The sequence below is a fragment of the Mytilus edulis genome, chromosome 9 (assembly GCF_963676685.1).
Source record: "Mytilus edulis chromosome 9, xbMytEdul2.2, whole genome shotgun sequence".
NCBI classification, from domain to species: domain Eukaryota; kingdom Metazoa; phylum Mollusca; class Bivalvia; order Mytilida; family Mytilidae; genus Mytilus; species Mytilus edulis.
Window position 1 is genome coordinate 10,116,143 of NC_092352.1, and position 17,237 is coordinate 10,133,379.

Sequence of the window (17,237 nt, forward strand, 5' to 3'; positions counted from 1 at the left end):
TATAATCTTGAAGTTTATACAAATGTTGTAAGAATAAGTGAAAAATTGAGGATATTACAAATAATCAAAGCTGGTGTACAGACAAGATCCATATAAATAAAAAATAACAAAAAAAGCATTATAAACAGTATCAACAGGTCGAATTAACAAGAAAATACGATTTGAGAGTACTCGCAGTTACTGACAGCTAGTTAAAAGCCAAAACCAATTAATAGTAAAAAATCATGCATCAGATACTAAAATCGACTAAAACACATCACAGGGATTTAGTATTTTAACGTCATTAATAGTCAAAGAAGACATAACATGCATAATTAAGTGAGTATCAAACTAAACAGGAAAAAGTTTGGAATAAAAGAGAGAGGTCTTGTCAATGTCCTCAATGACATAACTTTGTTTTCTTAAAAAACTCTTTTCATCTAGTTTTATGTTCCCACATTATTTTAGCGATTTGCCAAAGTAAGGAAGAAAACATAAACCCATCCTGACTTTCAAAAGTTCAACAGAAATATGTCTTCCCATGTATGTCTAGTCTAGTGTTAAACAAGCATCACCATTTCTTGAAGAAATACCATTGAAATCATAGCAACAAGGGTGTTAATTCAAACTCATTAAAAGGTAGACCAATTAAAGGTGTAGCTTCAGTGATGTAATGATAGGTTATATGTTATCTCTCCTGGTAAAGGAAGTTTGTTTGTGTGGGTGGTAATCATACATGACATCATGCATGATGTGGCATTAACATTTTGTTAAAGGGATCTGGGGCATAAAGTTCTGAGACGTTATAAATTAAAAAGATGAAAAAAATGAGAAATTAACATGTAAATTGTCTATAATTATAAGATATTTCAAAGTTTTACTTCTTTCATGAATCAGTTTGTCAAAGTTACACATGTCTGTTAATTGTTATATTATTTGTCCAAAATTTTATCACCTTTTTTAAGAGTTATATAGTATAATGTTATAAATATAGCAATCTTTGCTTAACCAACTAAAGAAAACCAGTAAGTTTCTCTTTTTTAGAAACGAGGAACATTTTTTTATATACCAATGTTGTAAATTTAGCTGTCACCTGTCAAATACTTGTTTGATGTTAAACATAATAAAGGAAAAAAAAATAGCAATTCATAATTTTTAATAAACTATAGGGCTGTTTTATTTGAAAAAATAAAAATAAAATTTGTTTTATCAGCCAATTATTCCTGTATTTTAACCGTTGACATTCATGCAATAAATATTTGTTTGTGAACAAAAGTTTTTTTACAAACTGAACCTTCACTCAAAAGCCGTTTTTAATCATTTAGAATAGTATTTTCATTGATTATTTTTCCATGCAAAATTTTATGTTTGGTTCTTGCCTAACTACTTTTACAAAATATATTATTGGACATGTTGGATAATGTTAAATTATTACATTAATCATACTCTGAAGTATGAATGTAAATTTCTCTACACTACAGAAGTTTAATTTTTTAGTATTAAAGGTGTTACAAGTCCATTTTATCTATTACTTCTGATATTTGGGCTTACTTGGATGCAAATAACTGGCATTCAGGAATTGCCTAGTTCAATAATATTATATTTTGTCTATTTGTATTTTAAATATAATATAACCATACATTGTCTCGAAATATCAATGTTATTTGAACAAGGCTTAGAAACAGGAAGAAAGCGAGGCTGTGCCTAGCATTTCTACCTGTTTCGAGCCGAGTACAAATAACATTGATATTTCGAGGCAATGTATGGTTATTCTTTATATACTGCAACTCTTATAACTGTTCTAAATGAAGTATTTAGGGTAAAAACCATCATTCCTTATTTTGAGCGGAAGACGTAAAATTTCCGCGAACCTGTATGTTTTATTGATGTCATTAATAAAACTCTACGGAAACACATTGTCAACGTCATAAACAAGGTGATATACGGTCAGTGACTTTATATCACATATGAATATACGGTCAATGCAATTTGACTGCTCAAATAGCACAGCTGCAGTATATATACAAGCATTTTTAGGTCATGTCAGATATTATTTGAATGCAATTGCTGCCTCAGTCAAACTTGGTCCTATTTTTTTATTCATACATATTATGATTATTATATTAAAGTAGGTTAGTTATTATTCTGAGTATTGACGTAACACGATATGTCTTGACTGATTATATAATAAAGAATTTGTCTACCTAAGATCAGCCATCACTTCTTAACAATTCTATTTAAAATAATTATACTGTATTGTCTGTCTATTGTATTGTTCACGTATTCATGTAAGGCTGATTTAATACCGGTATTATATTATCTTTATTTAGATAAAGGAAAAACCGTTTGAGAAAATTCTGAGAAAACGTTACCTTTTTCATGATGTATAATTTAGATAATAACATTCTTGTGTCAAATTTGTGTAAATTGGGTATTTAAAAATATGCTACAATGTATTACATAGCATTTTCTTTTAAAGAAAAGATTTTAAAGTCAGCTAGCATGTAGAGTATATCATATATCATGTAAACAATAACACTAAAAAGAAACCTTTTATTTAACAACTATTGTTCTGCTGTATTTAAAAATGTCAGAAATCTACTTGGTGAAGTCCCTCATCTACATGTTCTGCTTTTCTGAGTCGTATAACTTACAGTTGAAAAAATACTTAAAAATAAAAATAACTGAATCTTCTTTTTTTTTTACCCATATAGAAAAGGATGGTATACTGCTCTCTCCTTGCCTGTTGTCTGTCCTTGTAAAAAAGTGATTGCATATTTTCTGCTTCTGAATTATGGTATAATTTAATAGTTGGCTTGGAACTTTAAAATGATCAGTTGTACCATATATTTGCAGGATATTCAGATCTGCCTCACACTCTCTTCCTGTTTACAATACTTTTAATAAGTAATTAGTTGCTGATCACAAACTTTTCATGAGGAAGGGGGGGGGGACTGATTGACCTAAGGGGGTCCTGCTCCAGTCATGCTTCAGTGTTTTTCTATATAATTGATTTTGGTCTGGAACTTTATTATAATGAGTTAAACTGTGAAAGCAATTTTCAGATCTGCCCGACAGTCTGTCACTTCCTGTTTGACAATATATACTTTTGAATTTTCAAAACCATGGAAACTATAAGGGATTATTTGGTGCTTGTACAAAAAGTCAAAGTCTAAAAATTTACAAAAAGAGAAAGAATTCCTAGACTACCTAGTGATATGTGTTATATTGTTGGGAATAATCTCTAATGACACTTTTCAAGTATTAATGAATAATGATTTTACTACAACAAGGATTACTCAATAAAAAAACCACAGTGATTGGTCTGTAGAGGACAGTAATCATGTTTTTATTAAATGTGAATTCTCAGGAAGAAAGACATACCCTTTTGTTGTTTACATCTTTGTTACTTGGTCTCTGGTGATAATTTGACTTGTTGGTAATAATGCTGTATACTCTTCTTTATATTAAAACTACGAAAGAAAGACAAAAGACATTGCTTTTTATTCATTTTTAACCTTTAAAGTCTATATAAGTTAATGGAGTTAAAGTAAATGTTTGAGATAATGTTATTTAAACGTTATCTCCATGAGACTTTAACTAATCTTGGATATATTTGTTACAGTGGTGTCTTATAATTTTCATAATGTTTGACATTTTAATTTTCACAAGTTTATTTATAAATCTTATATTTTCATGTCACATGACTGCTGAAATTGAATTGAAAATAAATGATTTACACAATTTTAAAGATAATAGGAAAGATATTAAAAAGGGATTGACTTTCATCCACATGCTACATACATATGCTTATCTTTATTATCTTATATGATATAATGTTTAAAGATTGGAGTAAAACCTGTGTACATATTCTATCATCTGTCCCTTAGTCAAAAAAAGACAAAATCTAATATTTAGTTGAAACCTATAAAAGATGCTGGTATGTTTTAATCTTGGAACATTATGATATTTAAAGATTATCAATGGTCATCTCAATGAGATTGATTTTCCCGCTTGAGCCAGTTTGTCAGTAAGATCAAAGGATAATTTTGTAAAGTATTGATAATTTATTTTCTCAGATTTATCAGTGTGGTACATTTCAACCTAGAAAAAATTCTGAGAAAATTCTGAGAACCTTTTTATTGAAATAAAGGAAGATTACTTGATTTGGCACCATTTGAATAAAGTGTTATGATTTAAAACTTTAAAAACTTGTATAGTTTGTATAAATGATAATTTGGCAATTCCATTCATTTTCTTAGAACCTTGGAATGACAAAAGAACAAACCGCCTTCCTAGAAACTTCTGAACAATTGATTTGGAAGCCTAAGAATTAAAAGTTAAAAAACAGCTTCCTGGAACTAGCTTAACAATTGATTTGCAAGCCTTAGAATTAAAGTAAAAAAACAGCTTCCTGGAACTAGCTTAACAATTGATTTGCAAGCCTTAGAATTAAAAGTATTTGTTTGTTTTACAGGTCAGACTTTAAATGCCCTAACCATTTAATTTAAACATCATGTTTTTTTAGTAATCACAAAAGAATTTGAATAGCATGCAGAGATATTATTAATAAAACATTGATTAGAACAGATAAAGAAACATTTACTTTACTTAGATTTTCACCTACTATGGGGTCATACCATTCAATACTCCCAGTGACTCATAGTATGAAATGGTAATCTTTTTCCTTTCCTGGTTTAGGAATTTCTTGTAGTATTTGGCTACATCATGTCTTCTGTACACTGTATAAAAACACACAAGACACCTATATCAACAACATCAGGGTTAGAACTCACAACCTCAGTGTTGACTGATTACAGTAGTAACTACTTAGACCACTTGGCCACCGATACCCCTACTTTATGCAATGATGCAAAAACAGGCTCAGCTCGAAAATAAAATTCTATATCACTAATATCATTGCCATATTCTAACCTAATAGAAGTTGACTGTTTTGCTTTCGGAACTTTGTAAGACTTCTTTTCTTTATAATATTTCTGTTTTATTTGATCAAGGTTACTCAATCTTGCTTGTATTTTTTTTTTATCTTTGTCAGTGTTAACTTGAAATATTCACTTGTAAACTAATCCTTAAATGAAGTGTTCCGCACTTGGAGTTGATTGATTTAAGAAGATAAGCATTTTATTTGTATTGCTGAAGGTTATCATTAATTTAAAATTTGCAAACACAGATATTAAAAAGACTAGTTAGATCTTTATAATGCAATTGGTTTGTAGTTAATATGATTTAAATTAACCGAGCACACTGATTTGTAAAGTCACTAACTATACAAATCCATGCTTAACAGAGGACATCGACAATCTACTCGTTTTTGGCTTGCTAACTCATTTGTTAATTTCTTAAGATATAAATGAGACCAAAACTTTTATTAGCTGCAGAACAATTAGTTGATTAACTAATTATTCTTATTAAGCGGTGAATGTTAGTTTAATTTCACATATTCTTAATTCAAGTTTTGAAATTTTTCTTTTTAACACACTGCAAACTACCGGGTTCATATTATTAATTTATTTAAAACTTCAATCAAGGTTTGTCTACTGTATAGAATTTAAATACCTAGATTGTATATGGTTCATAATTTCATAGTGGGTATTTGATTACCTAACTTATGTGTCTATAATTCTTGTTAATTGATTGGTCGAGCATATTCAGCGAAATCTATTGTCTAATCAATCCAGGAAGTGCCATAAATAAACATTTATATACATGTAAGCATTACTTATCAAATTTCAACGAATTTGGTAATCCATGGAATTTCCCGAGTTTATTTCACTCCTTAAGTGAAAACCTTAGCCATTGTACAATTTGTTTTTGGAAATCTGATATTTACTGTTTTAATTCTGGCAATTAACAGCTGTAATACAAACTGCTGAGAAAATTTAAAGATAAATTTGGAATTTTATAATTATTTTGAAGTTCTTTTGTAGTTGTTTATTTTGCATTCAGAACATTTCTTTAAGAATTCTGTTATTTAAATTATTATTTTGGATACAACATAAGCTTATGATAAAAAGTTTGAGTTATTGCTGAAATGGGTACAGATTTCTTGATCCATAATGCAGGTATAAAAGTGAAAAATGCATTAGCTGAAGTGAAAAATATTGGACATTCTAAGACAGATACTGTGGATTCATTTATTTTCTTTTGTAAATCTTGCATTTTTTGTGGATATTAAATTTCATGGTTTTGGCAAGTCTGCATAATTCTTTTAGAAAATTTGGAATTTGTTGAACAGTTGAGTTCGTGGTTCCCCTGTTCCTATGAAATCCATTAAAAATTGGTATCCAACAGATATTAATGAATCCACGGTATATTATACATTCCAAAACGGAAGTACTTTTTCATTGTCTGATCTGCAAATGATGTTTTGAAAATCATGAAATCTTTTAGTAAAGGATTTTTGGAATTACTGGTTCATTTGCTGAAAGAGATGCAGGAACTGATCATAGTGCGACATATTGGCCTAGATCAATTTCATAAATGATTGAAAAAAATTAATCATAAAGCAAAAAACAACAAACAAGCCTTTAAAAATGTTGTTTGTCCTAAGTAACAAACCTATAAATGGATAGGTTTATGATCATGGAAGTATTATACTTTCAATATTTGTTCATGTATTTGTAATTTAAAAGATAAGATTTACTTTCTAAAAATGGTTTTGATCATTTGGTAAACCAAAAATAATCATTTCTAATCATAAGATTTGACATGGAGTCATATACTTTTATTAGATAAGTATATTTTTAAGTGTAAACAAATCTATTGATTATTGTGGTTTTTTTTTCATTGCAGGAATATTTGCTTATTTGAATTTCTTAGTGCCAGCAAAAAGAAAGGAAATTTTGGAGATCTTGATAAATGGATTGAAAAGATTGGAATACAGAGGCTATGATTCAGCAGGTAATTTTTTTCAGCCATTTAAAATTTAAGGTAGATCATAAGTATATATTTTTTGAGACAGAATTTTCTTATAATTTGCCAAAATAAAAATTTTACTATGTTTTTTTCAAAAGTATAATAAAACGTATGGGTCACCATGCTATTTTTCAAACTATGTGTTGTTGAAAATTGCCTAAATTTGGTTAGTTTGTTCATGAAAAAACACATTAGTGTGCATAAAAAAAAAATTATGAGACAGAATTTTGAAATAAATTGTGAAAAGATAGGTTTCATAATATGTTTTAAGAAATCGAAAAGAAAAGATAGTGTCACCGAACTTGTTTTCTTACTACAAGTCAAAATTATTAAAAATTTCCCTATTAGCCTATTATAAATTTTGTACTAAAAGAGTTATCTCCCCTTAAGTGGCTCATTTGAAAAAAATGTTTTTAAAAACCAAACAAATTTGATATTTGTTAAAATGTTTTGAAATGATACAATAAATTAACAAGTTTTCTTAATAAAAAAACCCAGTCTAACCATTAAATTGCAAATCTGTTTCCAAATTTGCAGATTTGGGTAAATAACTAGACTGATTTTGTACTGTGATTGTACAATCCAAGATGGCGGTATACCATAAATCTACCTTTCTTCATCGATTATTCTCTTTAGATTTAATTTGAATAGAAGTAGACAGCATGAACTTTGATGTAAACCATGATAAATTCAAAAGCTTACATATTAAATATTTAATATATGTCTGATATTTACATTTTTTTGTAAATATTTATAGAAAATTATGATTAAATATATCAAGAATTTGTATAGTAAGATTACAGTACAAATCCTTGAATATATATAAAATTATTTTAAAAAGTTACCTTTTGAGTAGAAGTAAGATTTGATTTTTTTAACAACTGATATTTTGTAAATGTGAAAATAAAACGACATAAGAGTTAACCAATTGAACTGAAGTCATTTGGTTTTTTTTGTATTTTAAGTTTAACTATTAATTTTAAGAAATTGATATATTTTTGGGAAAACAATCTAAAAAGGACTTGTTATTATAACAGTGTTGGAAAATTTATAATCACACAGAATAATGCTTGCCTTTTTCCCAGAATATTAATCAAATGTGTTACGAATTTCCATTTGTTTCAACTTCAAAAAATGCAATGAGGTATGATTGCGTATAAGATAACCATTAATTAGAGACCAAATGTCAGAGACGTTAGCAACTATATGTCACTGTTTAGCATTCACCAATATGCAAAACCCATATGGAGAGCAATATATAAAAGGTATCACAAATGTCAAACAATTCAAACAAGAAAAATAACTGCCTGATTTAGGGACAAAACCAAAAATTAAATATAATATACAGCAACAAACCACAGAATTACAGGCTCCTCTTTTCAAGAAGGAACATACAGAATGTTTGTGGGCACATAACCCTTTCCCTGACCTGGGACAGTAGTCTTAACAGAACAGTATAAGAACAAGCTATAAAAATCAGTTGAAAAGGCTGAATTCAATAAATTCATATAATGATAAAAAAAAAAAAAAAACATAAAATAACTTACTCTGAAACTTTTGTGCCAAAGTTGTTTAAAAAATTTTATAATTTTAATTTATTTTTTATTTTTCAGGTCTTGCATTTGAGGGAAGTGAGATTGATCAGAATGATAACCTTATTAAGATGGTCAAGTGTAAAGGTCGTGTGTCCATGCTGGAGGATGAAATTAAAAGTAAGTTCAGAAACAAACTTATTTTGTAAAATTATTGTCAGATACAAAGACGTCACCTTATGTAATAAAAATACATGACAATCATTGACTACATTGGAATGAAAAGTTATTATAATACTGTTTTTTCATGGTAAAATGAAGCAACATATCTGTGTTATCAGATCATATGGCTGATCTTTTATGAGAAGCTAGAAAGATGTTTGAATTTCTTGATTCATATATATTTGTTTTAATAATGAATGACTTGTAAATATATTGTTGTGGTCATTTATATCAAATTCATGTATAGTGTAGAAGTGCATCATTCATTATTTTTATTATTCTCTTGGCACAGGATTAGAAAATGTCAACTATGAAAAAGAATACAAAATTCATGTTGGCATTGCTCATACACGATGGGCCACTCATGGAGAGCCTAGTTCAGTTAACAGCCATCCACAGAGATCTGATCTTGATAACGGTAAGTGTGTCTCAAGAAAAAAGAACACATTTTATTTTATGTAAACAGTGCTTTGCCTCCCAAATTAAACACCAAACAAGTTAAAAATTAATGGTGCTTCAATCTTTCATGATTGTGCAATGCCTTTCAAAAAATTAGAAATGAGAACATTTTCTTATAGTTATAGATTTTTAGGTATTTTACACAGATTTTAACTCAATTTCTACAACATATATTACGACATAATTCTGAGTTGTGATCCTTGAAAACATTAGCCAATAGTAGCAATGTTGTAATTGTTCTGAAAATTATGTAATAATGTCACATTTTTTTCTTTTTCACAGAGTTCATGGTTGTACATAATGGTATCATCACAAATTACAAAGATATTAAATCATTACTAGTAAGTACACAGACTCATACATTCATTATTGTTAGAAAACTTAGATTAGCAGTTCCAGACACATCCCAGCTCATATCACGTCAGTTCCAGTCTCCTCCCAGCTCATATCATATCTTTGCATCCTATTTGCATTATATCTTTTAAAATTCATTCATCTATTTTATACAATAATATAATGTATTTAACAAGTTCATTAAATTTGACACGTTAGTATTCAATTATAAATGTAAAATAAGTAGGTGTTTCCCCTAAACAGAATGTTGCATTAAATGGACCAATTTGTATTTATTTCTTCAGAACAGACAACATTATTGTTTTCTTAGTCAAACATTATAAAAGGAGCATAGAATTTGAATAGTTGATTCCATGCATTATTTGATACAAAAATAAAAAACAAAACTTATTTTCCAGTTTGATGAACAAGTAACTATTTAGAATAAGATCATAACAGGATGAAACATATAATACTGAGGATTCATTTATTTTCGTGGATAGCTGAAAACTTGCATATTTGTGGATATTTGATTTCATGGTTTGCCAATATCTGTATTCAAAGTCTATTGCAAATATTATATTCGTTGAACATTTTAATATGTGGTTCACCTGTATCAACAAAACCCATGCAAATTGGTATCCAACAAAAATAATAATGAATCTTCAGTATAGGTCCATTATATTTTTGCAATTTCATAGATTAATTTTCATTTCATATTCACTCAAGGTTACAGGTGCATATTATTTTCTTCAAGAGAAAGCATTTCTATAATTAAACACAATGTATGACTTCATAGCTTACAAAAGTTAGATAAATGACGAAGGAAAGGCCAAAGGCACTTCATATCTATCAAATTTGTAAAGTGTTATCCTTATTTTTAATCCAAAGTAATTGTAATTTTCAGGAAAAGAAAGGTCATAAATTTGAATCAGAAACAGACACAGAGGTCATTGCTAAAATGATAAAACACATTTATGATAGTCATAAAGACAACAATATATCATTCAGAGAATGTGTGGAATTGACAATCCAACAGTTGGTAAGTAACCATGGAAACACATCATTGAAAAGATAAAAAAAAAAACTATCATAAAGGCAAAGTGAGGAATTATCATTCCAAAAGTTGGTGAGACATTTAAAACCAGGAAGTGTTTGGGTTGGTAAATAACCCTGGAGACACATCCATGTTAATTATGAATAAAAACAAAACTATTTTTCAGGATGTCCTGAATAACACTTCCAACAGTTTGCAAGTTTCCATGGAAATTAATAAGACAAAAAAAATGATCATTCTGGAAATGTGTGGAGTTAGACAATTACCAAGTTCATATTGTATCTTTGTAAATATAAACTTTTGTATTCTATGGTATAAAGTTCATTTATTTTGTTGTTTTTTTTTAGAACGTTTCTGTTTTATTTCAGGAAGGAGCATTTGCTCTCTGTTTGATGAGTAGACATTTCCCAGGAGAATGTGTAGCTGCAAGGTAAACTCGTACAACCCTGACTATCTTATTGTAGTTTTAAAACTCACAACCCTGAATTAATTTATATTTATTAATTTTATAAGCCTTTGGTTGTTTATGTACTGCATATGCATGTCAAATGGAGAATATCCCCTATATCCTGCAATGGGAACTTTTTTTTTTTTTAAATAGTTCAAACTTTAATGTGTAACAATATATATATATTGCAATATATAATTAGATCTGTTTTAATGAAAGCAATTGAAAAGATTGAATATTTGCTGGCTTTATTTATGATTGAAGGTCATCTAGAAGCATGCAAGTAGTTACCTGTTGGGCATGCTTTTTCTGTACATGCCATAATTTTTATTATAATCAGATTTAAAAAAAAAGTTCCTTATGAACAAATTTAGCAAAATTACATAGTTGCTTTCTTGTACTTACCTTCCAATTGACAAACAAGATTTTGTTAATTATATTTAGTAACAAATATTTACAATGCCCTTATACTTAACAATCTCTTAATCACATAAATTAACTAATGTCAAATAAATTACATGTCTTAATAGTTTGTGTCAATATTTGCTGGGTATTTTATAACCTCCTATGTTAGTAATGTCAATACCCCAGCTTTCTGTGCTATTGTGATTTACAGGCATGTTAAGATGTGGGGGAGGTTTTATGACTGCAGAAGAACATATTGTATACTTATCTTTATGGCCTCCGATCACTTTTTAAACCTTACACTAAATACTTATATGTACATAAAGCATTTTGACATCTCTTTCAAAGATAGTAAGTTCAAAAGACAAATATGCACCAGTAGCCGACTTTATAGCGTGATATTAGAATATATATTTTGAAAGTTTGTCCCCTATTTGTTGACCTGGAGGCTAACTTTAGACCTGTAATTGTCATTACCATTTTCATCTGATAAAAGATCCAATATAAAAGCATATGTGTTTACAGCAAAGCTTTAATTGAAAAAATAATTGCAGGTACTCTGCACTTGTAATTAACTACGTCTTGCAATTTTTACTAAACAAGTTTTGTATGAGGTTTAATTCACCATGTGAAAAACTTTGATGCATGAATTTAATGATATACATAAGGACATTTAAATTATAAAAATCATTTGTACAACTTGACTTTTGCTCTAAATAGTTTTGTTGTACTGTTGCAAATAGCATTAATTATTACTAGTTTATTGTTTATAAATGGAAATTCGTTTTAAATTGTCCTTTCAAATACACTTACAAATGAATGCACTTCTGGATGTGCCAAATGAGTAGAGTAGCACATCTGAACTTATTAAGACATGATATTAAATACACAAATTGGGATATGCTTAGATCATAGGACACCTAGAAACTCTGCAGTAAACCATGCTGAGTAGCTTCCATTTGGTTGCGGTTGAATGTTAAATAATACACAGTCAGGCGTGTGTAGCTATGTAATTATCCATTCATGCAATGACTCCAAAAATTAAGGTTTTCCCTAATCTATCTAGTAACAAAAATACAAAAAAAATAATTAAAGCCATTGATGTTTTAAAAATTAAGTACTGGTGCATAGTGTAGGTCTAACAGTCTTACATACTATTTGTTTATTTCATTATACATGTACCCTTTCTTTTTCATTTGAAAAGACAGGCCTTTTGTGGTAAATGATGAAATCCTTAAACTTCACAGGGCCTATTCTTTACTGTAGAATTAATGTTATGTTTTCACAAATTTTAGGAGAGGAAGTCCATTGCTTGTTGGTGTAAAAAGCAAGGCCAAACTATTAACTGACCAGATACCTGTATTATATAGTAAAGGTAAGATTCGTTACAGGGGTCAGACAGGTGTAAATACAGGTATAATCTGCACCACAATTGTATCAGTGTTGTACATAACTCACACATCTCTATTCTCTTCTTACTTGTTTGGAAGGTTTAAACAAGAGAGTCTGTGAGCTTACCATTATTAATTGTATTATCAACGCAGCTTTTAAGCTGAAGTTTCCCAGTTTTCATTGGCTTGTCTGAAATTTTCCTGATCATGATTTAAAAAAGTAATTACAGGATCATTAACATATTTTTTCCTTTTTTGCAAGTTACTTCCCTTGTTGGAAGCTTATTTAAGTTGCCTCAGCTGTTTAGGGATTACTAATTAGCATGTTTTAAGCATATTTGATGATTATATTATTACTTTGTGCATGCAGGTCGAGCTGTGTTAGATGAGAAAGGTATTATTGCTTTTTGTGCTATTTAAAGAAAGGTTATTGAATTAGGCCCTAGCTAATATATACTGCCACACTAATTTAATAATGTGTATCCATTTCTGTACAGTAGTGAACATATCCTACACACAAATTCATTATTTTAAATGTATATACAATTTCATCAATTCTACTTTAAATGGAAGCAGTTTTTATCTTTAAGTAAAATTTTAACTTTATGATCATATGTTGATATGTTTCATAAGTGCTTAAAGAAATGATTATTAAGGGGAAGTAAATACAGTTTCAGATTACATTGTTATTTTTTGTGATTAGAATATGTTGTATGAAGAAATGAGGTCTTGAAAAACAGCATTACAAAGCAGAGTTTAAACAAATATGACCAGTATTAACAAATAAAGAGATCAACACTGCTTTAATTACCAAGGAGACCAAAATACATGGATGTAAGCAACAATTGGTTACTGTATAGCCTTCAACAATGAGCATTATTGAATAGTAAGCGATAAAAGATCCTGACAATACAAGTTTAAAGGAAAACTTAAGGCCTGATCAATAATTGAAAAAAACAAATATGGCTAATAGCAATCAAAAACAAACAGAGTACTCACACTTACTGGAAGTTAGTTCAAAGTAAATATCAAATAATGAATAAAATATGAAAGATAATGTCTTCCCTGAATTTATTATTTAATTAAAAATGACATAACATTTTTACTCCATCGAACTCCCCTGAAACTGTATTCCCTCCCCTGAAGTCAAAATATGTAATTTAGTTTCATCAACATAAACAAACTATTTGCTTTTTGATGCTGAATAATACTACATGTAGTATAAATTCTGACAATTCAATGCTGATACCCTATACAAATTCATTTACCAATTTAAAGAAACGTTTTTTTAATTACATTCTTCAAGATAAGTTATATATATGGTAGTGATATTCTTTTCTATGTAGATATATAATATTACAAATATGTGTTATCTGGGTTCTCCATGGATTGGTTATATGGCACATTGCACAGCTTATATATATATATAATGTTACAATAGTCTGTTTGGAAATGATTATAGAATACAGAACATACTGTTTCCAAGCTTTTATTTTGTTTTTCTACTTTTTACTTGTCCATAAGCTATGCTTCTTTATTCATGCCTTAAGTAAACTTTTGAATATTTTTGTGAATGTCAATTCTTTGCATGCTTTTTAGAAGCAACTAGATTTTTTTCTTTAATCTGAAGGGAAAGAAATTTTACTTGTGGGCAAACTTGAATTTATGTTGCAAAATCTCACCTTATAATATTGTCATTTTGACTCAGATAAATAGTTTAACCCTATGCCCCCCCCCCACATGTCCTTCTGTCTTTATGTCATACAGCCATCCAGATGTTTTTATACCCTATGCAACGAAGTTGCAGAGGGTATAATGTTTTTGACCCGTCTGTCTGTCAGTTCGTCCGTCCGTCCGTCCCTCAGTCCGTCAGTCCTGTTTCTTGTCATCGCAACTCCTCTCAAACCACACAACAGAATTTCACGAAACCTTTTTAGATAAAAAGGACATATTATGTAGTTGTGCATGTCGACAGGAAATTACAATGCCATTTTTTTCCTAGGAGTTACGCCCCTTTGAACTTTTTTACTTTAATGTACTACTGCAAAAGTTTGTCATCGCAACTTCTCTGAAACTACACAACAGAATTTCTTGAAAGCTTTTTAGATAAAAAGGACATATTATGTTGTTGTGCATATTGACAGGAAATTAGGATTCAAATTTATTTCTAGGAGTTACACCCCTTTGAACTTATTTGCTTCAATGTACTACTGCAACAGTTTGTCATCGCAACTCCTCTGAAACTACACAACAGAATTTCATGAATCTTTGTAGATAATAAGGTCATACTACGTAGATGTGCATATCAACAGGAAATTACAATAATTTTTTTTTTCTAGGAGTTACGTCCCTTTGAATTTATTTGCTTCAATGTACTTCTGCAACAGTTTGTCATCTCAACTTCTCTGAAAACACACAACAGAATTTCATGAAACTTTGATGATAATAAGGACATACTATGAAGAGATGCATATTGACAGGAAATTATTTTTTAATATTTTTTCTTATACAATTTTTTTTTTCTTACACCTATTTAATTTCTCCAATGACAATGCGGGGACGTGGGGTATGTGAGCGTGCTCACTAAGGTTCTTAAATTTTTTTCGTTATGGTTATTGTTAAGTCATCTAGGTAGAAATTGGTATGTAATTCTGTATTCTACTTAAGATAAACATGGAAAACTCCCCTTTCATTTTATAATACTAGAGAAGGTGAAGAAAAACCAACACCATTTCCATGCTTTCGTCAATCATTTTAGCCCCTGATTATGTTAAGTCCAAAAGAAACTGCATTGACTCGAGGCCACATCAGTTTTACCCATGAAACATTAGATTAAAGATTTGGGTAACAGGATTTAATGTTTACATAGAACTATATAGAACACATCATGGAGAACTCGGATATATCTTTTGTACATATTTCTCTGTTAAGTTTACTTGCATGTACATATAATCAGATTTGGATACATGTTAAATTTGAGCAGTAATTGTGCATTTTGTAAAATGTAAACTTAAACTTTACTTTGTGCATGTAGGTAGAGATTCTATAAAAGACGAGAATGAAGGTATTCTATCCTATCTCTCTCAGTAAATGCTTTTCTTAAGCATATTACAGTTTGGCATTGCTTATCTTTTGTATTGTAACCACTAGCAGCTTTTATTTTGATGCAAAACTGAAACATGGCACAAAATCAAAATATGGAAAGGGAAATAACTCTTCATAAACCTAATTATTACATACATGTGATAAATTCCAAAAATAATCCATGGAAATATATGGTCTTTTGAATTCTATTTATAGATTTTATAGCACTTCACAAATTTTATTTTTTGCAGTTATCTTGTTTTTTTATTTATTTTTATTTATCACATGTATGATTTATTCATAGATTTGTTTTTGTCATCATTTTGTAGGAATAACATTATTATTTGTAAATGTTTCACCAATAACAAAGAATAGATGAAATTTAGAAATCACAGTAAAAGAATAATATTAATATACCATTACAAATCAAAGAAACTATGACATGAAGAGATTTAGGTTTCAAATAGAAAATATTTTTATTTATCTTGAATTATTTGTTCTGGGAGGGGTAGATATTTGACATCATCTCAGGAGTTATGGACCTTTGTTTTGTTGACATACTACTATGGTTATATGGTGTAATATACCTGAGTGATGGTATGTAGATTTTAGGTTCCACACCAGTTTCAAAGCTCCTACTATGAACTATTGTATTATTTACACCCTGTAGAAATATAGACATTGCTGGTTGGTGGTAGTCCAAACACCACATGATCAAGTTGGTACTGTGGATTGTTTCATTTAATTTATATTTGAGACATTAGAATACTAATATATATATAATAATGGTAAGAAAACCAAAATTATCTTGGGCACATTTAGGATGAATGTATTTCATTTTATTTTAATTGCTATTGAAGATTTTTCTTGATTGCTGGAAAGTTAAGCTCAGAAGGTCATTTATTCTTAAAATTCGTAATTTGCAAATCCAGAAAACAAGACCTGCCACAGCATAGCATAAAACATCTGTGGTGTGATTCAAATTCCAGACAGTGTTTCTTATATAATGCAACACACATATTAATATTCTTTATTACAAGTAGAAGGAGTCTCTGTGGCTAAGTTGTTTAAATCCACCAAGAGTGTTAGTTTAAACCCCTTATGTGGTTCAAATCATATATCAATTGACTAGGAATGCCACCAGTTTTCCTGGTGAAGATAAGTTGTTCTCTCGGGGGACTCTGGCCTCCTCCTTCAATAAAACTAACAGTCATGAAAAAGCTAATACATATAATGCTAAAAATGGTATTAAACACCAAATAATTATTCAATCAATATTATGAATAGAATTATCTTGTTATATGGTGATTTTTATGTATTTTGGAAATTCATTACATAGTGATATCAAGTCTGTTAGGTGAAAAGGTTAAGGCATGTGCAGACTTCCTCTT

The 17,237-nt window shown here is 29.3% G+C and overlaps 1 protein-coding gene across 31 annotated transcripts in view; it reads left to right on the forward strand.

The window, feature by feature from the left end:
• Positions 1-17,237, forward strand: part of LOC139489498 (glutamine--fructose-6-phosphate aminotransferase [isomerizing] 2-like) — a 41,999-nt gene that overhangs the window by 2,963 nt on the left and 21,799 nt on the right. For 5 of the 31 annotated variants that reach the window (XR_011656190.1, XM_071275954.1, XM_071275950.1 and 2 more), the window contains exons 2-10: positions 6,793-6,900; positions 8,529-8,627; positions 8,962-9,087; positions 9,411-9,469; positions 10,369-10,503; positions 10,887-10,948; positions 12,667-12,746; positions 13,133-13,156; positions 15,797-15,826. Coding sequence is in view for 29 of the 31 variants with exons in the window: in XM_071275954.1 (XP_071132055.1) it covers positions 6,793-6,900; positions 8,529-8,627; positions 8,962-9,087; positions 9,411-9,469; positions 10,369-10,503; positions 10,887-10,948; positions 12,667-12,746; positions 13,133-13,156; positions 15,797-15,826 (723 nt within the window). In the remaining 2 variants the exon portion in view is untranslated. Of the gene's footprint in view, positions 1-5,717; positions 6,063-6,792; positions 6,901-8,528; positions 8,628-8,961; positions 9,088-9,410; positions 9,470-10,368; positions 10,504-10,886; positions 10,949-12,666; positions 12,747-13,132; positions 13,157-15,796; positions 15,827-17,237 lie in introns of those variants that run through there. The other 26 variants (XM_071275969.1, XM_071275965.1, XM_071275971.1 and 23 more) reach the window with 12 other exon arrangements.